At 39.3% G+C, this 25033-nt stretch overlaps 1 protein-coding gene across 2 annotated transcripts in view; it reads right to left on the bottom strand.

Annotated features, from left to right (window-relative positions):
- Window positions 1–1151: 1151 nt before the first annotated feature.
- Window positions 1152–25033, bottom strand: part of LOC119965203 (tetraspanin-17) — a 62095-nt gene continuing 38213 nt past the window's right edge. The window contains exons 4-8 of one of the 2 annotated variants that reach the window (XM_038795641.1): window positions 23827–23997; window positions 16141–16266; window positions 12694–12741; window positions 2867–2983; window positions 1152–2612 (exon numbers count right to left, since the gene is read on the bottom strand). In XM_038795641.1, coding sequence (XP_038651569.1) covers window positions 2547–2612; window positions 2867–2983; window positions 12694–12741; window positions 16141–16266; window positions 23827–23997 — 528 coding nt within the window. In that variant the 3' untranslated portion in view covers window positions 1152–2546. The remainder of the gene's footprint in view (window positions 2613–2866; window positions 2984–12693; window positions 12742–16140; window positions 16267–23826; window positions 23998–25033) is intronic. The other variant, XM_038795642.1, reaches the window with a different exon arrangement.

Raw genomic sequence — 25033 nt, 5'->3', positions numbered from 1 at the left:
TTAAAGTCCTCTAATCTGCACTCTCACCTTCTCTTTCAACTTTGATTTTCTAATTTTCCAGACAATTGAACCCTCCCCCCACTATTTAGTTTAAAGCCCTAGTTCTGCGATTCTCCAGGGCTCTGGTCCCAGCTTGATTCAGGTGAAGACCGTCCCATCGGAACAGCTTTCTCCTTCCCCAGTACTGGTGCCAATGCCCCATGAATTCAAATCCATTTCTCCCACACCAACCTTTGAGCCACGCAGTTACCTCTTTAATCTTATTGATCCTGGTTAGGCAACATAACTTTTGAAAGGAAAGGAGTATCTGTTTACATGACTACTTTTAAGTGGTAGCTATAATAAGCTTCATGTGTCAAACCTTAAATGTTTACTGGAGATGTGCAATAGTTACGACCGTTCACTTTCTAACATCTCATCAAAGTAGGCAGATCAGTACAATAGCAATTAATTTACATTCCACAATGTAAATTTATACTTTGGGTAAAAAAGTGTTGTGGAAAGATGTTATTTACAAATAAACTTATTAACGGGGTTTAATTTCTCTACTGCCAGGGAGGTTGTGGAAGCAGATATGTAAACGGAATTCAAAAGGCATCTCAACAAAACATGGATAGGCTGGGTATAGAGAGATACGGCACGAGGAAGTGCTGAGGGTTTTGGCCAAGGGTGGTATCATGACCAGTACAGGCTTGGAGGGCTGAAGGGCCTGTTCCTGTGCTGTATTGTTCTTTGTTCATTGGCTACAAAATGCTTTTGAGACATCCGGTTGTCATGAAAGCACCAGATACATACAAGTTTGTCTTTCTTTATTTCCTTTAAACATATGCTTCCACCTTGATTTTTGCTTAGAAAAGTGGAACGAATACTGTAAAAGCAAAATGTTAAACATGAAATACAAATACTTCTGTCCAAAATTTCCTCTAATCTTGTGCTCAAACAGCATTCGTAAAGCATAGTTTTGTTAGCACAAAGGATTGAGGAAATTTGCATGCCAGTGACTTAAACTAATTTTTAAAGAGATCCCCAAGTTTGCTTCAATTTCTTGTGCTGATCCAGCAAAAGCTTTGCTTACTGCTGCTCATAACATGATTCCACTACCATACAAAAGACCAGAGAAGGCAAACTTTCACATTAATACCAGAACTGGCCAGGCTGTAAATTAAGTTTTTAATAAATTTTAAGTACAGCAGAACATAAAGTCAGCTTAAACATGTTGTGTCTAATTTGCATTAACAATGGTTTGATGGCTACAAACTTTAATTATCATGCATAAAGAAGGACTAAAAGAAATATAACCACAGATACATGCTTTCCTTGAGACTTAACAGCTTGTGCTGAATCTGTTCGTTTACGATGGACTTTTTTTATGTTCCAAATATCATTCAGCACCATCAGCATAAAAAAGTGTAAATTTTGATTTAACCTACCAGTTACACCATTCATGGGAATTTCGGGCCTATTTATTAAAATTAAAACTTGTAGTGACAGAAATATGAAATATTCATGCAAATTCTAGACAATTTACAAGTTGTTTAAAAGTAGCAGTCGAGATGTGGGCTTTTGTGTATTTCTTATTTTGCAGTCTTGGGAGACTAAACACGACATTGTAGCATTTAATACCATGTAGAATAATTTAAAGTAAATTTCCTGAGTAGACAAGTTTGCACCACCAGTTTTAAGGACATTTTAGTGCAAACAATGTGGTAAAGTTATTTAAAAAGCAACAAACAAGTAACACTTACATATTTATCATCTGTAAATCTATTTTAATAAGCATCTGACATTGTTGACCTTCTTGTAGCCCTTCTTTCCAATATGTGAATCCTGTCGGTGCTCAATGGAATAAAAAAACATCAGCAATAACCCAAGCTAATGCTGGAGAGTCAGTATGGTAAAACACCATTCATTTTTTCTATCATATAACAAAGAGGCGTAGTCAAAAATGTAGGTGCAAACAACATTCATTTGAATTCACTGTCTGAAAAACATTATCAATTTGTACTAGATGGATCTAAACCTTTAATCTGCATAGGCTAATTATTCTGCCACTGTTTTTTTTTAATATTGATAATTAATGTTACAAATATTGCAAAGTTTTCACATTACACAGACAGGACCGGACTATTTAATAGCCCAAAAGTATTTTGTTTCCTACAACTGAGTCAGTTGTATCTCCCTTTAGCTGTCTCCTCCCCCCCATACCTTAGAAAACATCTAAACCGCATTATCTTTAACAATAACAAACTTAATACATTTGTGGTAGTATATACACAAAGACAAGTAACATTTCAAAATATCTGTAAACTACAAATTGCTAATGATCCCTTTAAAACCGTTATCAACAAAATTTAAGGTGTTTCTTGTCGTTATTGTAAAAATCTAATCGCTGTACAGCAGCCTTATGGTTTACATCCACAGGTCTCATAGCATCAGAGGTGAGGCAGTGCCATATTGATGACTTTCATCCACTGTGCTTTTACAAATGTGCTTTCCACATCTCTTGTGAAAGTTTGCTACGTGACTTGACAATTTTCAGTAAAGTTTTACCAGTTGGCTTTGACAGCTTTAATGTCAGTCACCAGATTCTGCGCCAGGCAAATTCCAAAAATCTGAAAGGAACAAATCAAATAAACACACAATTCATTACTATTCCAATTCCTGTAAGAAAACCAAACATTGAGATGATCACTTCATTAGGCTATGTAACTATATACTGATTCTGCCCATGCAAATAAAAATTAATTTATAAATGCAGTGTCCCCCTCCCCATCAAACATTAAGCTGTCTTTTTTTTTTAAGTTGGGTAACATGTTTAGTTTCATCTTTTTTATTTTTGAATTGTGTTTTTGTGTAAATTGCTTACTTGTAATAAAGCAATAGCAATGAAGATTCCAGCAACCACTATTAAGTTTTCCTGCAGCCACTTCTCAAACTGCCCAACACATCCTTTGGTATAAATATAATCTTGTTGATCTATTTCCTATAACAACAAAAAAAAGTACATGATTTGATTGTGACTCTTGCAATGTAACACAAATTCAATCTCAATTCATTGTAGTTGGCAACAGTTCACTTACCGGGTAATTAGAACAAGAGTTTAGTAGAATTAAATCGATAAATTACTGAATTCCTCAATTTCTAAAAAGTTAGACATTTCACTTTTTCCTATGGTTAAGATTTAGCTATCTGGCACTAAACAGGTCTGAAGGAACTATAAAACAGTGCATTATGCTTCAATAATATCCTTCCCTTTCTATCAACTAACACTAATGAGGCGATGATCTAATGGCCATGATGCTCAGCATCATAACAACAGCAAGAGAATTGATGGATGATCTGTGTTGGAATGTCAAAACATGTCTGAAACGTTTGATCAAATTATCAATTTTTTAAAAAATCAGTAAATTACGCAATAGAACATGTAAATAAGTAACAGTTGTCTGTTGCAAAGGATCCAAAATGAAAATGTCAATTTCTTCTTGCAATTCCACACACATCTTTGAGAGTGCGATTGAAGGAAAAGGGATGAAAACAGAAACGGATAAGCTGGATCACACAATCTTCTCTGCTGATTTTTGTCAGGCTTGTTTATTTAAAAATATATTATTTAGCTTAGTTCTGTGAATTCATTTTTTGTAATAACATTAAATGCAAGTATTGGTGTAACCTAATCATTACTGAGAAGTAAGGCTGTATACAAATGAAGGTTTTGTGGATTTAACCTAAAGTTAAGTGAGGAACTGTGTATTGGCACCTTCTAATAGCCATTGTGTATTTATGGATGTAAATTAAACTGTATTAAACTAATTCGACAGGCCTCCATCCTGTCCACACGAGTGATTTATTCTGCAAAGTTATTACAGTCTGGCGACAAGCATGAGATCATCGATTACTCAGCTGAAGAAAAAAGCCCACGTAAATTCCCGCGAGAGAAAATGGGTCTTGCTGACGAGATTTGTTTTTTCAGATTCTCCCTGTCGTTGAATGACAAGGTTCCTGCCCAGAAAAGTCAGGAACCTCATTTAAATAAATTAGAATGTCATTAAAGGATTTCCCCATCGTATCATCCCCCAGTACCCGAGGCAGTGCCGAGGGAAGTGGCAGGAGTGGGCCCTCTGGAGAGCTCCACTGGGGAGAGTTTCCCTTTATCTGTGGGGGTGAGTCCTTCATGTGTGTGGGGTGGTTGCGGCGTCGGCGTAGTTTCCCTTTTTTTAAAAATCTGATACCAGCTCAGATTCCTGCCGTTGTTGGTTTGTTTCAAGCCCACCCTGCCAGCATTTTGTTTTTTGCACAGAGTGCTGCACAATGTGGCAAAAAACCCAGCTGTGCAGCTAGCGCCAGACTGCCAGTTCTCATGCCTCATGCTGCAAAAAAGGGCAAAGTCCACCATCGGAGAAGTCCTTAACTAACCAACAAAGGGACTTCAGTGTTCTTTTGTTGAGGAGAGGCTTAAAAATCAGTTCTAAAGAAAAAAGGTGTGCGTAAACAGATATGGGACAGGTGTTCAAGTTGGCTGGATCAACAAGAATTATTTGGGTGACTTGAGGAACGCTGTCACGCTTAAGAGCTTTTCAGCGCACATGCAGAGTATTTAAGGTGTTTTTCACCGCTAATAATATCCTCCAAGATCCTGATAACCTAGCTGTCAACCAGACAATTTTGGAAAGCAAAAGAGCAATATTTTTCACTGAAGCAGACCCAGAAGCTGGTATTAAAAGTTTAATGATTTCATGAAACCATTGTTGTTTGTCATAAAAACCCATCTGGTTCACTAATGTCCTGTAGAGAACGAAATCTGCTGTCTTTACCTCGTCTGGCCTACATGTGACTCCAGATCCACAGCAATGTGGTTGTCTCTTAACTGCCTTCTGAAATGGGCTAGCAAGTCACCCAGTTCAAGGGCAATTAGGGACAGGCAACAAATGCTGGCCTAGCCAGCAACACCCTTATCCCAGAGAAGAATAAAAAAAATACAAGATGCTCAAGGATGCCCAATAGAAATTTGCAGGGCATCATGGTCCAAGTAGCATTGGATGGCGTGCGGTAGACATGGATCGACATAAGGATACATCAGTTAGTGTGATTTCTGATGTGATATGATGCACACATACCTTTAATGAATACATTTTAAACAATTGTTAATCATTACACACTTTGACAGAATATGATGCTTCCAAAGAATCAACTAACCAGCAAAACTCAAGATATTTTGTGCAGGTTGTTTGCTGCTTATGGGTTTCCAGAGGAACAGGCCTCAAGTTTGGTTCATGAGAGTTTATACAAATCATGAAAATGGGATAAAACACTCGAGAGTTCCACTGTGTCAGCCTGCTTCCAATGGTCTGCACGGTACAAATTCTTGAGCATGCCCTTGTGAAGCAAATTTGTTTATTATATTTGTATCCAACATGCGTTTCCGTTGTATCACACAGGCTGGCAAACTTCCTGTTTACCTATCGTAATAAGGGCGGCACAGTGGTTAGCACTGCTGCCTCCCAGCCCCAGGGACCCTAGATCATTTCCAGCCTTGGGTGACTGTGTGGAGTTTGCACATTCTCCCTGTACCTCTGTGGGTTTCCACCGGGTGCTCCGGTTTCCTCCCACAGTCCAAAGAGGTGAACGTTAGATGGACTGGCCATGCTAAACAGTCTCTTAGGTTAGGTGGGTTTACAGAGATGAGGAATGTCAGCCTAAGTCAGGTGCTCTTTGAGAGGGATGTTGCAGGCTTGATGTGCCGTAAGTCCTCTTACTGCACTGCAGAGGGTCTATGATTCTGTGTAATACCCCTTAAACAATTACCAACATAATGCTAGCTGCGTTGTTTCTTAGAATACAAAGAAGAATGAGGTTTTCACTGCTGAAAGTTACACTTAGTGCAGTCAGTAAAAGAGAAACAATTGAGACGAGAGTCCTGATAGGGGTAGGGTGAGAAAAAGAAGTCTGAAGTTGAATGAGAAGATTAAAGTGAAGAAGTATGATTACAAGTGATTGAAATGGGAACCAGGACGGGGCGTGGAAATGTGTGGTCCCCGGACATATATTTGATAGCAGAAAGGTTGGGTTTGTACATATAGATGATGTTTACCTTCAGAGGTTCACAAAAAAGAAGGAAGGTGGGAAGAATCAAATGAGTCCAATGAATCAGATAGTTAGGATCAAAGTCGAATACCAACAGTTACTCCGATGTCATGCTAGAACCTAGTGCAGATCCAAGTCAGAAACAATTAGACATGTCTGATGAAATGGAAGTGTCAAATGTAAGTCAAGGTCAACATCAGTCTTTGTTGGGGAAAAACTTCTCCTCAAAAATGGTCCAAAATGGAAAAAGATCCATCGAACAGTTCCAAAGTTTGGGTCAGGAAAGGAGGTAACCTTAAACTACCAGTTAGGAATAAGAAACCAATGGTTGGGTTTGATTTGTGAATAAATGAAACAAAGAAATATATAAAATCATGTGGAACTCAAACATACTGTAAATCTTTCATTAAGGAGGAGTTTAATGGTGCCGTCTTATGGCCCTTTGCTAATTAATGTTTATAAACTAAACTGGAAAAAAATAGTTTGTTTTCACGCTAGAATGCAATGCTGTCCGGACGAGCAATTTATTCTGCAAAGATATTACATTAGGATCACAGGCTTATACAATATTTAAGCCAGGTGTATTTTAATGTAATGTTCTATATGAACAATTTTTCTCAGTTTACGGTTCTTTTCTCCCATGTCACTACAGAAATTAAGCTATCATCTATAGGACAGGGATGATGTGAGAAACAGACAAGATATATTTTTAGTACACAAAAAATGTTCATGAGGAAGCACATCTTGTATTCAGCTATACATTATGGGACTTGGAAAACAATATTAATCGTGCTTTAACACAAATTGGACCAATTGCTTCCTTCAATTAATTCAAGCATGCCATCTAGTAAATAAGATAAATCAATTGAAGAAATATTCTCAAGCTGTTTGTGGGCTGTCCATAATCTTACACAAGTCAAGAAACTGGAAAGACAGTAACATAAATCATATAAAGGCAGATGATTAGCCAGACTAAAAGTAGCTGAAAGTCTTGAGCCTCAACCACAATGCAATACATTTGCCACAATATTGTGATTTGGATTTGTTTTAAACCTTAATATATGGCCGTGGAACTTCCGGTTGCGGCATGTAGGTGGAGGTCGCATGTTTGGTGGCTCCTGCCAGAGTTGTCTTTTTAGGCTGTTTACATCCAGTTTTGGGGAAAATTTTTATGTGAGAAGTTGTGGGAAAGTCGGAGGTATTTCAAGAATGTCAAAAAATGGAAAAAGTAACCCAGGGAGAAAGTGAACGAGCGAAAGTCCGCCATCAAATGTGGCAATACGTTTAGTGGGAGGAAAGATGGCGGAAGAGCTTGCCGGGTGGGGCCACCCCCATCACGGTGGAAAAGATGGCTTAAATGATGGCCGGTTAGTTTGACCGGCTGTTCTCAAAACATTTTGAAAGGCATCGGACGTAGATGATGTCCTCGCTTAAGGAGTGGGTGGGTGAGAACCTTGCCCAGATAAAAGAGGAGTTGGTGAAGACTTCAATGGCGGTGGGGGAACAAGGAGAGAAAATGATAGGGGTGGAGGAGGCATTGTTACGGCATAGCAAACAGTTCATCTTGATGAGTGAAGAGTTGTGGAAGGTGGCATAGATCAACACGGAACTGGGAGCCAAAGTAGAGGACCTCGAGAACAGGTCACAAAGGCAGAATTTGAGGATCATAGGTTGTGCCTGAGGGGGGGGCGGGCTGGAAGCTTACAGAGTACTTTGTCTAGATGCTGGTGAAATTGATTGGAGGAGGGTGATACTGGTCAGTAAATGGGTGAGGTTTCAGATGGAGAAGGCGATGGCGGGCCAGGGTGGGAAGGTACGTGATAGTGATTGATGCATTGGAAGGGAAGCTGGCGGTGTTAGTTAGCGTTTATGCCCCAAACTGCATTGACATCTGAGCAGTTATGTTTTCTTTTATTCCAATCTGTTACTGACATATTCAGCACCGCTACAATACAAATCAATTTCACCGTCTGCGAATACCATTAATAGGAACATGATCTGTTCTTTCATTGGAAATAGAATGATCTTGGGTTCTGTGAGCCAGTTGTGTCCAGCTAATAGATCTATGTTTCAATCACTTCATACTTGTAAAATTTGGAGGGGGTATAACTACTTCCAGTTCCTACTCATGGATTTTTAGAAAGGTTTCTGTTAAGACCTGGAATTTCCCCCCAAAAAGATAAAATTGGCTACTCATGCACCCTCAAACAACTTCACTACAACAGAGAAAGAAGGAGACCTTCACAGAAGGTTAAATCACATAGCACAAGGCATTAAAATGAAGAGAAAAATATTTTCAAAACTTTGGTAAAAATATAAACTGGAAAAAAAATTCTCTTCACTTGATTAGTTTTAGTTGTCAAGATATTTCATATGAACAAGAGAAAAGCCCCCACGATAACTCAATATTTATAGTGTAGTTATAATCGTCTCAGTTTAACGATTAGGGAAAAAAAAAAGCATTTATAGCATACTTTGCTCATTTAATTTATTAACTGTGAAGCTTTTGTTTTAAAATTGTATTCAGTCTAGGAGTGAAAAGTATCTCCAGGATCAGAGCTTGAGAAATAGAACCAGAGATGTTTATAGAACAGGGAACAGCCATTTAGACTGAAAAATCTCTTTGCTAGAACAATTGGTAGCCCCAGCCTCCTCTCTCTCTCACACCCCCCCCCCCCGGCCCCACCCCCTCGCCACTGTCCTGAAAAATCTGCTGCTTCAAATACTCATACAACTTCCCCTCGAAGGCTTCAATGTTCTTTGCCTCAACATACTTGTCAAAAGATACCAGACCCCCCTCCTTTTAATCTTTTAAACCTCTAGTTATTGGCTTCTCAACCAAAAGTAGTCTTTACATATTCAGCATCAAGATTTATGTTGTTTTAAAAACGTTATAATGTTCTTCTCTATTCTTGTCTCTTCTAATTTTAAACTTCCAGCTCTAGCATAATCCTGGAGAGATTGGCGTTAATTCCCTATGTTACCATCCTATCTGTAGTGAGATGTTCAAAACTGCAAATAATTATCTAACTGTTTCGGATAAATGTATTTCTTTATTCTCGTTTTCTTCTCTTTATTATTTCTTACACTGGCAACTCCAATGTTTGTTGCCATCCCTAATTGCCCTTGAACTGAATGGCTTGCTGGGATAGCTAAGAGTCAACCACAATGAGTGGCTTTGGAGTCACATGTCAGCCAGATCAGGTAAGGATGGCAGATTTCCTTTGCAGATGGACCCAGGTGGGTTTTTACAACAATCGAAGATTTGTTTCATGATCAGCATTAACATAGAACATAGAACGATACAGCGCAGTACAGGCCCTTCGGCCCTCAATGTTGCACCGACATGGAAAAAACTAAAGGCCATCTAACCTACACTATGCTCTTATCATCCATATGCTTATCCAATAAACTTTTAAATGCCCTCAATGTTGGCGAGTTCACTACTGTTGCAGGTAGGGCATTCCACGGCCTCACCACTCTTTGCGTAAAAAACCCACCTCTGACCTCTGTCCTATATCTATTACCCCTCAATTTAAGGCTATGTCCCCTCGTGCTCGCCACCTCCATCCGCGGGAGAAGGCTCTCGCTGTCCACCCTATCTAACCCTCTGATCATTTTGTATGCCTCTATTAGGTCACCTCTTAACCTTGTCTCTAACGAAAACAACCTCAAGTCTATCAGCCTTTCCTCATAAGATTTTCCCTCCATACCAGGCAACATCCTGGTAAATCTCCTCTGCACCCGTTCCAAAGCTTCCACGTCCTTCCTATAATGAGGCGACCAGAACTGTACGCAATACTCCAAATGCGGCCATACTAGAGTTTTGTACAACTGCAACATGACCTCATGGCTCCGGAACTCAATCCCTCTACCAATAAAGGCCATCACACCATAGGCCTTCCTCACAACCCTATCAACCTGGGTGGCAACTTTCAGGGATCTATGTACATGGACACCGAGATCCCTCTGCTCATCCACACTACCAAGAATTTTACCATTAGCCAAATATTCCTTATTCCTGTTATTCTTTCCAAAGTGAATCACCTCACACTTCTCCACATTAAACTCCATTTGCCACCTCTCAGCCCAGCTCTGCAGCTTATCTATGTCCCTCTGTAACCTGCAACATCCTTCCGCACTGTCTACAACTCCACCGGCTTTCGTGTCGTCTGCAAATTTACTTACCCATCCTTCTGCGCCCTCCTCTAGGTCATTTATAAAAATGACAAACAGCAACGGCCCCAGAACAGATCCTTGTGGTACGCCACTCATAACTGAACTCCATTCTGAACATTTCCCATCAACCACCACTCTCTGTCTTCTTTCAACTAGCCATTTTCTGATCCACATCTCTAAATCACCCTCAATCCCCAGCCTCCGTATTTTCTGCAATAGCCGACCGTGGGGAACCTTATCAAACGCTTTACTGAAATCCATATACACCACATCAACTGCTTTACCCTCGTCCACCTGTTCAGTCACCTTCTCAAAGAACTCGATAAGGTTTGTGAGGCATGACCTATCCTTCACAAAACCATGCTGACTATCCCTAATCATATTATTCCTATCTAGATGATTATAAATCGTATCTTTTATAATCCTCTCCAAGATTTTACCCACCACAGATGTTAGGCTCACCGGCCTATAGTTACCAGGGGTTATCTCTACTCCCCTTCTTGAACAAAGGGACCACATTTGCTATCCTCCAGTCCTCTGGCACTATTCCTGTAGCCAATGATGACATAAAAATCAAAGCCAAAGGCTCAGCAATCTCTTCCCTGGCTTCCCAGAGAATCCTAGGATAAATCCCATCAGGCCCCGGGGACTTATCTATTTTCACCTTGTCCAGAATTGCCAACACTTCTTCCCTACACACCTCAATGCCATCTATTCTAATAGCCTGGGTCTCAGCATTCTCCTCCACAATATTATCTTTTTCCTGAGTGAATACTGACGAAAAGTATTCATTTAGTATCTCGCTTATCTCCTCAGCCTCCACACACAACTTCCCACCACTGTCCTTGACTGGCCCTACTCTTACCCTAGTCATTCTTTTATTCCTGACATACCTATAGAAAGCTTTTGGGTTTTCCTTGATCCTACATGCCAAAGACTTCTCATGTCCCCTCCTTGCTCGTCTTAGCTCTCTCTTTAGATCCTTCCTCGCTTCCCTGTAACTATCAAGCGCCCCAACTGAGACTTCACGCCTCATCTTCACATAGGCCTCCTTTTTCCTCTTAACAAGAGATTCCACTTCTTTGGTAAACCACGGTTCCCTCGCTCTACCCTTTCCTCCCTGTCTGACTGGTATGTACTGATCAAGAACACGCAATAGCTGTTCCTTGAACAAGCTCCACATATCCAGTGTGCCCAACCCTTGCAGCCTACTTCTCCAACCTACACATCCTAAGTCATGTCTAATGGCATCATAATTGCCCTTCCCCCAGCTATAACTCTTGCCCTGCGGGGTATACTTATCCCTTTCCATCACTAATGTAAAGGTCACCGAATTGTGGTCACTGTCTCCAAAGTGTTCACCTACCTCCAGATCTAACACCTGGCCTGGTTCATTACCCAAATCCAAATCCAAAGTGGCCTCACCTCTTATTGGCCTGTCAACATATTGTGTCAGAAAACCCTCCTGCACACATTGTACAAAGAACGACCCATCCAATGTACTCAAACTATATCTTTTCCAGTCAATATTAGGAAAGTTAAAGTCTCCCATAACAACTACCCTGTTACTTTCGCTCAGTTACATTACTGCAACTAGCTTTCAATTCCAGATTTTATTTATTGAATTCAAATTCCCCAGCTGCTGTGGGGTTTGAACCCATGCTCAGAGCATTAGCCTAGGCCTCTGGATTACTAGTCCAGTGGCATTACCATTATGCCCCCATCTCCTCTATAAATTTATAGAATTCCAACTCCAGTTCAAACTTTTTTAAATTGTTTTAACTACTTGTGTTTGCACTTTCCTCCAGCTTCAAAAGACTGAAAAAAAAGATTGGTCAGTTCCTATCCAATTCTTTGTGTCATGCAGGCATAGCGGCACAGTGGTTAGCACTGTTGCCTATCCCGCTGAGGACCCGGGTTAAATCCTGGCCCCGGGTCACTGTCCCGTGTGGAGCTTGAACATTCTCCCCACGTCTGCGTGGGTCTCACCCCCACAACCCAAAGATATGCAGGGTAGGTGGATTGGCCATGCAAAATTACATCTTAATTGGAAAAAGTTTTTTTTTTAAAGTGGAACAAAATGTAAACAAAAATTAATTCAATTAATTTTGCTATTTTGTTGCAAACAAATTGCTTCTTGGAATTTTGTGGTTCACCAAACCGCAATGCCTATTTCTTTTCAAAAGATAGAAGTCTCTAGCTAATGTGATATTATCTTTCAACAATGCTATATATATAGCGGTAGATAGGATGAAACCTGAAACTGCTTTCAAGAGTATATGTACACACAATCTTCCTGTAAGACTAAGACAATGTAGGCATCTGTTTGCTAAATTAACAAAAAATATTGTTTATTTGACCTCAATAGTGAAAAAAAGAAAAATTATAACTTTTCACCCTTCGTTTAACAAGAAATGAATTGCAAACACTTACCATTTTCAATCTAACATCATACCCACACTGGGTATTAATGACATCCTCCTGCAGAAAATAAAATCATTAAGATGTTTCATTGCTCCATCAAAATATTTAGTAGATATAATTCAATAAAATACTTAGTTTGATACATCTGTTTAAGAACTAGGCAATAGGCTGTCACTGACAGAACTCTCAGGCAGCATTAGAGTACAAAATGAACAGTCAGCAGCAGTGGCTACCCTTCAATTTGCTGTCTACTCAGGGTCGAGAATTTCTACCAAGAGTCTTCATGTGACTGAGCAGGCCATTTCTTGGCCGATGGAACTGTGGGCAATGGGGCAGGATGACTACGAGATAGTGGGGTACAGAGTGAAGGATTTATTTTCCTTTCTTTCTTTCTCTGCCACCTCTGCCTTATTATTAAGACGTTGTGATTCAAAGCAAAATGCAGTTTGATGGACAAGTTATCACCATTTTAAATGACTAGTAGATAGCTCCTTCCAACTATTAAAGTAAATGCTGTATTTCAGGGCAGCACGGTGGCACAGTGGTCAGCATTGCTGCCTCACCCGCCGAGGATCCGGGTTCAATCCCAGCCCAGGGTCACTGGAATTTGCACGTTCTCCCTGTGTCTGCATGGGTCTCACCCCCACGACCCAAAAGATGCACAGGATAGGTAGGCTGACCACACTAAATTGCCCCTTAACTGGAAAAAAAAATAATTGCATACTCTAAATTTATAAAAAAAAGTCAATGCTGCATTTCAAGAAGTGCTGCATAGTGTCTCTGTTCGCCACATGAGAGCTAAGAAACCTGGATCTGGCAGAGAAGACATTTTATAGCCATCTGGACACCACGAGTCCATCAAATTTGATTCTGCAGGACAATGACCTGAATATGCTTGTGCTGCTGGCTTCGAAAAGAACACTAGCTTTTGTTCAATGGTCCTCCCATTGAATCCAAAGAATACACTTGTGATGGAATTTATTATGTGTCAGATATAGTCCCGGTCTCATTGCCGTACAGGAACGTGGTGACAAAAACTGAAGGCTAGGAGCTCTGCTGACTTAGGGATGTCTTTGTTGTCAAACACTTGGTGCCTTCATTGGCAGAAAATTGAGCTGGCACCAGTAGTGTAGAATCTCCTAGTCAATGGTGGACTTTTAAGGGAGGTGGCCGCCGAGCTATGGGAAGTGCTCAACATATACCAGAGTACCTCCTTCAACAGATAAGGAAGGTGGAATATTTGACTGACTTGGTGTGGGTTGACAATTTTGTTTTGGCAACTTTCAAGGGCAGACTGGATTTCTTATGTGTAGAATTGAAGAGATTGATAATGGATTGCAATCTTGTGCAGAGTGGACAACATTGTAGTCATCCGCAAAGTAGATTATATGTATGTCTCTTTTGGTCAGTTTAATTCTGGCAAGAGATGACGGAGACGAGGCATAATTGCATACCAACACCAAAGGGTATTTGATGAGGTAAATAGCCACTATTAGGTGGATTGCAAATCTTACGGGAGCTATCACACAGACTTGCTTTACTCCAGTCAGATTTTGATGGCATCTGGTTCAGATCTCCCACTCAAGACAGTTGCAAAATAGAATAAAGAGTATAGCAGTCCAGACCACACCACCCAAATGTGCTGTATGCAATCTGCCCAGAAAGGAGGTGAAGACATTTTTTAAAATGATTTTATGGGATGTGGGCGTCACTGGCTAGTGCAGCATTTATTGCCCAATGCTAATTAAAACGGTATTGGTCAGTTACCTTCTTGAACTGCTGCAGTCCTAAGTGGTGTGGGTACAGACAGTGCTGCAAGGAAAGGAGTTCTAGGATTTTCACCTAGTGACAGCAAAGGAACAGTGATATAGTTCTACGTCAGGATGGTGTGTGGCTTGGAGGAGAACTATCAGGGGGTAGTGTTCCCATCCATTTACTACCCTTATCCTTCTTGGTGGAGGTTAGAGTTTGGAAGGTGCTGCCGAAGGTGCAAGCTTGGTGAATTGCTGCAGTACATCTCATAGATTGTACACACTGCTGCCACTGTGAAATGGTTTAGCACACTGGGCTAAATCGCTGGCTTTTAAAGCAAACCAAGGCAGGCCAGCAGCACGGCTCAATTCCCCTACCAGCCTCCCCGAACAGGCGCTAGAATGTGGCGTCTAGGGGCTTTTCACAGTAACTTCATTTGAAGCTTACTTGTGACAATAAGCAATTTTCATTTCATTACCAACATCCCCAGCTCTGACCTTATGATGGAAGGCAGTCATTGATGAAACAGCTGAAGATGGTTAGGCCTAGGACACTGGATGTGAGCCTGAATTTGTTTTTAAATTACATAACCAGGAAGTCTTGCTGAAATTTACATCTATCCTCCTGTTCTTAAGTTATGCAAAGTTTTCCAATTTCACCAATATATTCTGGAACATCCAAAAGAAAGCAAAACTAGTGGAAATGAATGCAAACAATTACAGCCCCACAAAAGAGTTTTAATTAATAAAATGTGCACCATAAAATTGCTAATAAAATCCAGAAATATGATTGAGTTCTGATACATCTAAAACTTAAGGCTTAAATGTAGAGCCTTCTCAGAATTGCTGTATATTCAGGAAATTTGAATAAGATGCACTTTTCAACAGGGGTAGAAGAGAGCAAGGTTATGTCAATCGGCAACAGGAGGTTCTCAGCAAGGTTTTGCAGAATCAGCATAATAACAGAGTGAGAAGTTACAGGCAGTATTTGCACATGTCACAATTACTGCAAAAATTCCATATTTTGAGTAACAGTCACAAACACACCATACAATATTATTTGCTCAAAGGAAAAATATTGACCAACCTGAAAGCATGCTAGGAGTTAAATCGATGACAAATGCCTTGATTGGTTTGTAATTTTAGAAAATAGCCACTTTAGGCTTTACCATAATAAAGTCCACAATGCACCAACACAGGTGATGATTACAAAAAAATACACAATTCTATGAAGTACAGACTTCTATTTAAAATTAGATGATGAACACTGTGCATTAGTTAAATTTCATGCAATTTTCAAATTTCACTTCTTGTTCCTGATTACATTTTCAAACAAAAATGGTGTCAGAGTATCCGGTGAAGTAATTTCTGCGTCTTTTTAGTCTGCAGCAGTCATTTCTAACTCTTACGTCTGGCAGGATAGAATTATATTGGAACACTAAAAATTTAAATTACCTACAGCATCGTTAAATTGTATTCATTATTGCAGCATTTCTTTTTGTTTGAGCAAAACTTTTATGACATAAAAATACATACTAAGGATTCATAATTGACTGTCATGGTAGGAAGTTCAGAAACCTGGAACTTGTAAATGCTTTTAATCCCCAATTCATTTTCCCCTTCATGGATGCAATGTCTGTTCCACCAAGCTTAACTATAACCTACATACAGTACACTTCACCATATATTTATAAAATATTCATACCGCAGGGTCTTTGATACAGCAGGAAAATGGAACACCACAGCGCTCTCTGCTTGGGTTGAAATCTGTACAGTTAAAGTAAATATTGAGGTCCCAGTCGATGGGTCCCCGAGCACCACAGCACAACCACTAAAAATAAATGACAAAATAAAATTGAAAATCGCCATTAAAGTAAATGAGACTGCAATGTCATCCTTAAAATATGATTGCTCTAAAGCACACTATAGATGTAAAATAATTATGACTGTGTTAAAATCTGTCAAAGATAAAACCTGGTTCAGATAGAAGGTACTCCTGTTTGTAATTTATTTCCTGAGGGCTCTGGTATTAAAAAAATCAACTGCTTTCAATAATTTTTATTTTCTAATAGGAAAACAAGTCAGCAAAAATCTGATGCATATTATGCCAGCATTGCTAACGTAACAAATAGTTTCCACGAAAGAGCATGTGTCATATGTGAGACACCCTCACTGTCAGGGAAAACAAAAATTTCTTGAAGTTTCATAGAATTTACAGTGCAGGCCATTCGGCCCATCGAGTCTGCACCGGCTCCTGGAAAGAGCACCCTATCCAAGGTCAACACCTCCACCCTATTCCCATAACCCAGTAACCCCACCCAACACTAAGGGCAATTTTTGGACACTAAGGGCAATTTGTCATGGCCAATCCACCTAACCTGCACATCTTTGGACTGTGGGAGGAAACCAGAGCACCCGGAGCAAACCCACGCACACACGGGGAGGATGTGCAGACTCCGCACAGACAGTGACCCAAGCCGGAATCGAACTTGGGATCCTGGAGCTGTAAAGCAATTGTGCTATCGTATGGGAAACAATTTTCTTTTAAACCGGCCAATGGCTCAAACTCCAGACAGCACTTAAACCATTCCACTTCTCAACAAATCATTTCTGTTGCAGGTGGCAATTTCTTTTAAAAGCCTTCCATCTTTTATGGGTACTACCCCCAACCCATAAGGCGAGCAAGAGGATTTACGAAGAAAAACAAGGGAACCATGTATCCACAACTGAGGCCTTAAACCATAAGTTATAAATCATATTTGGACACCCTCTATGGTTAAAATTACTTAAATGGTTGAAGGGACACCTCAAATCTATTTAATTAATTTTTCATAATTGCAAAGCTGTAATTACACAGTATGTGGAAAATTAAGCTGCAAACAGCTTATTTTATTTCACAGTACATCGTATGTGACAGCAATACTCCTTCACCTCCCCATTACCAGGGTTGTTACAATTTACTAAACAAATAAAAGTACTATCTTTAAAAACTAGTCACAGACACTGTACAAGATAACATATCAACTCCAGTCTAATGTAATTAACTGTGCCAAGGCATTAGTACCTCCAACAGGAAATTTTATCAAGGCTATTGTCAGAAAAGGACAACAACAAAATAGGCTATGTGACTTTAGTTTTTTTTTTAAAAGAAACCAAAGATTAATCCAAGGACAAGCAATATCAGCAAATTTATAAAAACACTAATGTATACAGACAAGGCATTTTCCAACCCTCACTCTTTAACATTTTGTGTATATTTACTCAAAGTTTATTTGCATTATTCTAAATTCAGCTTACTTCGTTAGCAAATTAACTACCAATGTAGCCCACCTATTTGCCTTCAGACTGCTTCACTTTTTCTGAAGCATCTTTGTGAGGACCCCCCCCCCCCCCAAATATTTTAGATTCAAATCAAAAGAATATTTCTTTGTAATAAGCTCAAGTGTTGCTTCCCCAATCTGGTACATTCCTTATGTTACAAATATAAAGTATGTAAGATTGTAGCAATTTTCTACTGTTCACCATACAAAATGTAGGTGGGAGCTTGTACTTAAATTGAAGTGATCAGGTTGGTGAAGGTTTAAGTGTGGCTGGAACATTTGCCTAGCGTTGGCTAAATTTGCCCTTTGCCATGAATGTTAAATTTGCGATTAGGAGTTACCTAGCTGAGAAAGGAATAGAAAGAAACCAAGCCCTCAGGAACGAAGAATCACCTTGGGCTGGTTTCTGGAGAATGAAGTGTCAACTTAAGTAACAGAGTGAAGTACAATTAATCGAGGGGGGGTCTTCAGTTATTTGGAAAGCTTTCTGTAGTTTAGGGTACAAGTTCCCTGCTTAAAATAGTATTGAACCTATGCTGCTTTTAGCTTGCTTGTTTCAGTAAAAGTCTTAAAACTTGAAATCTTGATGCAAGGTCCTTATCCGTCACTGAAGTTCTGATTTTCTTTTAAAAAGTTATCAATCTGCTGGAATTGTAACACTTACAATTGACAGACATACTGTATCAAACATTAGCGCAACTAAAAAATTTTGATGTATTTCCACATATTGCTTGACAGATACACTTTACAGTTAGAGGTTTCTTAACGTGTATTATTCTTTATGTAGTATGCTACTCACTGTCAAATGCATAAATTTCCAATGACATTTGCACCACAATCTTTAAAGTTTGTATCATCACACATTTTGTATTTGGATGAACTTGTGAAATTCTTTCAGATGAAGGGCCAATTCTATTACTACTTTTTAAATTAAAAACATTGCATCAAGATTCCATTGCTTCAGAACAAAATCATTACAAGATTAAAAACTAAGACTAAGAAATTGTGTGCCTTGAATATGCCTTGGATGTGCATACGGCTACGAACCCTTTGAGGGCTTCAAAACATACAAAAAAAGAACAGCTGTTATTTCTAAATTTGCATTACTGAGTTATATTAAGACAAGTAAACTACAATACTGCATTTTCAAATGCAAAACTTGCAGTTTCACAAATTTAACACCCATCAGTGGAAGCTTCTCGGTAATAACTAGGACTCTTGTGATCTGAAGTCTTAGGTTTCAAGGTGTGCACCAAGTCTATTAATTGCGAAGAGTGAATGTTACAGCACAAGAGGAACCAAATTCTATTGAATGCATAGGTTAATTCTCAGCCTGATAACAGTCAGAAGAACTATGCATGTTCTCCCTTTTTCTTCCCTCTGTCTACTTCACTATGTACAGAATTTAAAATGGAGAAGCAGATGACAATTTCAACTCCCGACCTTAACCCCCTCGTTAAACGGCGAGTGAGCCAAAGCTAACAGATCATGGACCCTAAAAGTTTGAACAGGTAGTCTATCAGGATTTGCATTTTTCAAAAATTGGAAAATGTTTCCTCTTGTTAAACTCAGAGAAAAAAATGAAAGACCCATGATGTATTGTATATAACGTGACCAGAATGAAAATAAGAATAATCTTTTAATGGGGCCTATCAGAAAGCAGTGATAACAATCTTGAACAATAAAAAGCCTGAATATTGTAAAAGAAAGGAAAGAAAGAAGAATTGCACAGTTCATGGAGAGCACATTAAGGGAGGAACCTGATGAATATAGGTTTGAAACAATGATAAAGGGAGGATAAAGAGCTTGGAAATGGTTATTGGAAGTCTATAAATAAAAGGAAAATATAAGAACATTGATTACAGTAATAATGACAAAATAAAGACTACTGAGAGGTTGGAAGGTAAGAGCAAGACACAGACAAGCTTTGACTTGTACGTAGCCCAAGAGTGAGTGTGCGCGAGAAGGACATCTCAGATAGGAGAGCAGCATTCAAGTCTTGGACTTGAGCTTTAGAGAGAGTTACGAGTTGTTGCATAAAATGTAAATAATTGTGATGGAAACAGAAACTGAACTTCTTGGAGGTAACTTTAGCAATGGAGCAGGTATGGGAGATCAATAATAATAATAATCTTTATTATTGTCACAAGTAGTCTTACTGTAATGCATAGAGTCAGAATTTTGCAGCACAGAAAAAGAACCTTCAGCCATCATGTCTGTGCTGGCCATCAAGCACCCAGCACTTGGTCCATAGACTTGTATGCTATGGCAATTCAAGTGTTTATCCAAATGATTCTTAAATGTTGTGAGGGTTCTTGCTTCTCCCAATCTTTCAGGCAGAGAGTTCCAAATTCCCACCATCCTCTCGGTGAATTTTTTTTCCTCAAATCCCCTGCCTCTTACCTTAAAACTATGTCCCCTGGTTATTGTCCCCTCTACTAAGAAGAAAGGTTCCTTCCTATCTACTCTATCCATGTCACTCATAATTTTGTTCACCTCAATCAGGTCCCCCTCAGTCTTCTCTGCTCTAGAACTCCAATGCAACCAGCTTCTTTTCATAGCTGAAAGGCTCCCACCAGGCAACATCCCGATGAATTTTCTCTGTACACTCTAATGCAATGAAATCCTTCCAATAGTGTAGCAACAAGAACTGCACACAGTACTCCAGCTGTGGCCGAACAAACGTTTTGTAGAGCCCCATCATCACCTCCCTGCTCTTATATTCTATGCCTCGACTAATAAAGGCAAGTATCCCATATGCCTTCTAAACCACCTCAACTACCCATCCTGCTGCCTTCAGGGATCTAGGAACATGTACCCAAAAGGTCCCTCTGATCCTCCTACTGTCCTAACTGCTCATTGTGTATTCCCTTGTCTTGTTGGTCCTCCCAAAAAACATTGCCTCACACTTTTCAGAGTTAACTGCCCTTTGCCACTGTTCTGCACATCCAACCAGCCCGTCTATATTGTCTTACATGTAACTGAATGCTTTCCTCCTCACTATTTACCACACCAATGATTTTTGTGTCATCTGCTAACTTAATGATCATGCCTCCTACTTTTATGCCTAGATCAATACCATACACTAACATTTGACAATTTCAGATTAAAATTAAGACTTGCAATGGGGTTGGAGTATAAAATAGTGAAGTCTTGTTACAGCTGTACAGTGATATTGGTGAGACTATGGAGTACTATGTATAGTTTGGCCTCCATATTTAAAGAGAGGTATCCTTACAATGGAGGTAATTCAGAGAAGGCTCACTGGAGTGATTCCTGGGATGAAGAGGTTGTCTTGTGCAAAAAACGTTGAGCAGTTTGGGCCTATATTCATTGGTGTGCAGTCTTACTGAAGCATATGATCCTGACAACACTTTTCAGGATAGATGGTGAAAAGATGTTTCTCCTTGTGGGAGCATCTGGGCATAGTTTCAGAATAAGAAGTCACCCATTTAACATGGATTTGAGGAAGAATTTCTTCACTCAGAGGGTCATGAATCTTTGGAATTCCCTACTCCACAGAGCTCTGGATGCTGAGTCATTAAATAAGTTGGAGGTAAATAGGTTTGAACCATAGGGGAGTTTGGGTTATGGGAGAGTTGAGGCCAAGGTCTGCAGAGTAAATGCAATGGGTTGCATGGCCACCGCTTGCTTAGATTTCTCATGTCCTTAGGCACAGTGGTTAGCACTATCACTTCACAGCGCGAGGGTCCCAGGTTTGATTCCCAGCTAGGGTCACAGCCTGTGCAGAGTCTGCGCATTCTCCCAGTGCCTGTGCGGGTTTCCTCTGGAGGCTCCGGTTTCCTCCCATGAGTCCCGAAAGACGTGCTTGTTAGGTGATTTGGATATTCTGAATTCTCCCTCAGTGTACCCGAACAGGCGCCGGAGTGTGGCGGCTAGGGGATTTTCACAGTAACTTCATTGTGTTAATGTAAGCCTGTTTGTGACAATAATAAAGATTATTATATGAAAATCTCTTGATATACTAATGCTTAAAATAAACATAAACAAAGTAAAATGGAACAGAAAAAATGGAAGACTCTGCAGATTTGCAACTCGATATAAAGGGTTTCTGAAAAGAAGAACACAGTAACCATTTATTCCGTTGCAATATTCTTATCTTCATATCCCTTTGTCAGATTATTCTATTCACCATAACTGGATGTGGAATTGGAACATTCTACCTTGTATGGCTTTACACATTTTATACATAAAATATATATAAAATGTATTTGTACAGCCAGTATTATCATGCATTGCCAGATTATGAATAGCATGGTTGAAAAGCAAACAAAACTTCCTCTATGCTATTTCTACAACATACCTTAAACCAATCCCAAATGAGTGCCTTTCATGTACCTCGGTGCTTTATTTACTCATTTTCTATACAGAACATCTTAAAGCCTCAAGTTAAAATAAGAATATAAACTCACCACTGTACAGTTCTAAATCAGTGTTTTCCAATTTGCTCGCCACTTGCTACTTGTGGAGAATTGGTCACAGACATGTGGCAAATTGAGATTGTCAATTCTCAGACTCTCACAATAATAATAATAATATTTTATTGTCACGAGTATGAAGTTACTGTGAAAAGGCCAATCATGTTGAAGTTGCAGCAGCTAGACCACCATTTGTTGTCCTTCTATGAGCAAGGAAGAATCAGCCATGCTGTTGTTAAACTGGAATTATATTTACTACATATAGTTTAGGTGCCGGTTTTCCAGTGAACTGGAAACTGATGGACCACTTGCTCAATGAAACTGAAATAGTCCTCTTATTATCTTCTCTGTTCCTGCCTTCTCTGGGTGCCTCTATATAACGGTATATTTAGATCTGCACTAAAAAGGCTGGCATTCAGGAGGACAGGAGACCGGTTTACTCTCAAAACTTATGGGGAAATATAGAACTGCTAATTGAAGAATTTGATTATGCTTAGTTGGCAGTTTGTGGTTTTCACAAAACAGCTGAGGTGTGTGAGTGGTAGACAGCTGCCAATGAGGGCTGAAATGTGCAATTTTGGCAAACTGGGGCGATGCTGCAACATCCACATGTGTTCAGCCATAATCTTAATAGATCAGTTGAAATGGGCAATTGAATTGCCTTAAAATGAGATTACAGGAGGTTGGCCATGAGCCAACGGTCAATTAAATGTCCAGGTGCTGTGTTCAGAAATGGCACACAACAGAGCGAAGGCAAGAAACAGAATACAGAAGCCAGTATGTAGAAATGTTTCTATTTTCCCCCTCCCTGTGTCTCCTAATACATTAATTATGATTAAAACAAAGATAGTAGTGGAAATTTGATTTTAAAAATCTGGGACACACCATCACTTAATGGATTGCTACCACCCTTTTCAGAGTGCAGAATTGCTTTCCAGAACAATTGGATTGCAAAATCCTTTTGAAATGTTTTTCTGGCTCACATAATGTGTATATCGGTAATGATTGCTGAAGGTTTAAAACCTCATATTTCAAAAGACCGCGCATTTTTTTTTCTGTTAACATTGTATACATTTTGCAACAAATAACAATTATGGTGACCTGATCGCCACAAGTTTGGCGAGAATTTAAATATTACTAGACAACACTGCTCTAGGCTACCTGCAAGGAATTAGATTAAATCTATTACAGATCACTCACTGTACTCCCACAGCCAGTCAAATTTCACCGGTTTTGTCTGTAATCCATGAGTGAAATGCAACTGGAAGGTCAGTTGTACATAAGGACAACTACTTCTCTCTAACTAGACAAATATTATAAACACGAGGAAAGCTAATTAATAGGAAATTGAAGTTAGAGATAAAACTTTACTTGTTCAACTTCAACAATTATTTTCACGAGCCGAATCTAGAAGTGAGAAAAGGATGAGTAGTTGTCAAACGAATTTCAAAACAATTCCTACATTGTCAGCATTCATGCTATGAAGCACCAGATAAACTAAACTTCATTATGGTGAAATTACGGCCTCTTATATGTAACCATGTTATTTTAGGTGTCCATTTGTTTTTAAAAGTTTGTGAAATTATTTATCGGTTTTACCCTATTAATACACAGATGATTCAATTTACTTACATATTCTTGTGCAAAATCAATAAGGTTTTGAAGATCTATGTCATCCCTATAAGCTTGAACATTTTTGTTGATAAATAAATTGAGCTGGTCCTTGATCCAGTCCTTGAAGACAAATGCTAGTATCCCAGTCGTCAACTCCAAGAAGAAAATTAGACCCAAAAATACTGAAAACTGAAAAATAAAATTTTTAATAGAATTCACCTTACATAAAATATGACATCAAAACAAGTGTGGCATGTTTTATCAGTTGGCACAACATATTTCCACATCTAACTTTTCAAAACATCAGGACATCTGTATTTTCACATCAAATAAAAATAAATGGTTGGTTATAATATTATTAGCAGCGAAAATCAGCACATGGTGTAATTGCTCCCACAAATTAACCAAAATCCTCCTCACTTGCTTGCTGTTCCTTTCCCTCATTTCCCATGCTGGAGGCTGGTTTAGCTCAGTTGGCTGGACAGCTGGTTCGTGATGCAGAGCAAGGCCAAACGTTAAATTCCCATACTGGCTGAGGTTATTCATGAAGGCCTACCTTCTCAACCTCGCTCCTCGCCCGAGGTGTGATGATCTTCAGATTAAATCGCCACCGGTCAGCTCTCCCCCTCAAAGGGGAAAGCAGCCTTTGGTCATCTGGGACTATAATGACTTTACTTACTTTTGTTTCCCATAAGAATTTTGGAAATGGCCAAATTATCACAAATCCATTTCATAAAAATTATGAAAACATAATGTAAACTAAAAAAAGTCTTGAATTTATTTCAAAATTTGCACCTTTAATCTTTACATGCTTCTTTTAAAATTTATAAAGTTCTACTTATTTACCAAGTTGACATATTCACATGTCGAAAAGGTAACTATCCAATCGATAGAACTGAAAATAGTTTCATCCTCTGCATTAAAAAAACACCCTGCATATATTGTAACTCAATTTTGTTTTATAAATTTAGAGGGCCCAATTCATGTTTTTCAATTAAGGAGCAATTTAGTGTGGCCAATCCACCTAACCTGCACACCTTTGGGTTGTGGGGCGAAACCCACACAAACACAGGGAGAATGTGCAAAGTCCACACGGACAGAGACCCAGAGCCGGGATCAAACCTGGGATTTCAATGCCGTGAGGCAGCAGTGCTACCCACGGGAATTTTAAAAAATAACAATTTTTGAATAACTTTGTTGGCCACTAACAATTGTGACCAGTTTG

This window comes from Scyliorhinus canicula, chromosome 4 (assembly GCF_902713615.1).
Source record: "Scyliorhinus canicula chromosome 4, sScyCan1.1, whole genome shotgun sequence".
Classification (NCBI taxonomy): Eukaryota; Metazoa; Chordata; class Chondrichthyes; order Carcharhiniformes; family Scyliorhinidae; genus Scyliorhinus; species Scyliorhinus canicula.
Note: the sequence above shows the minus strand (reverse complement) of the source record. Positions and strands in the feature narration are given on the sequence as shown.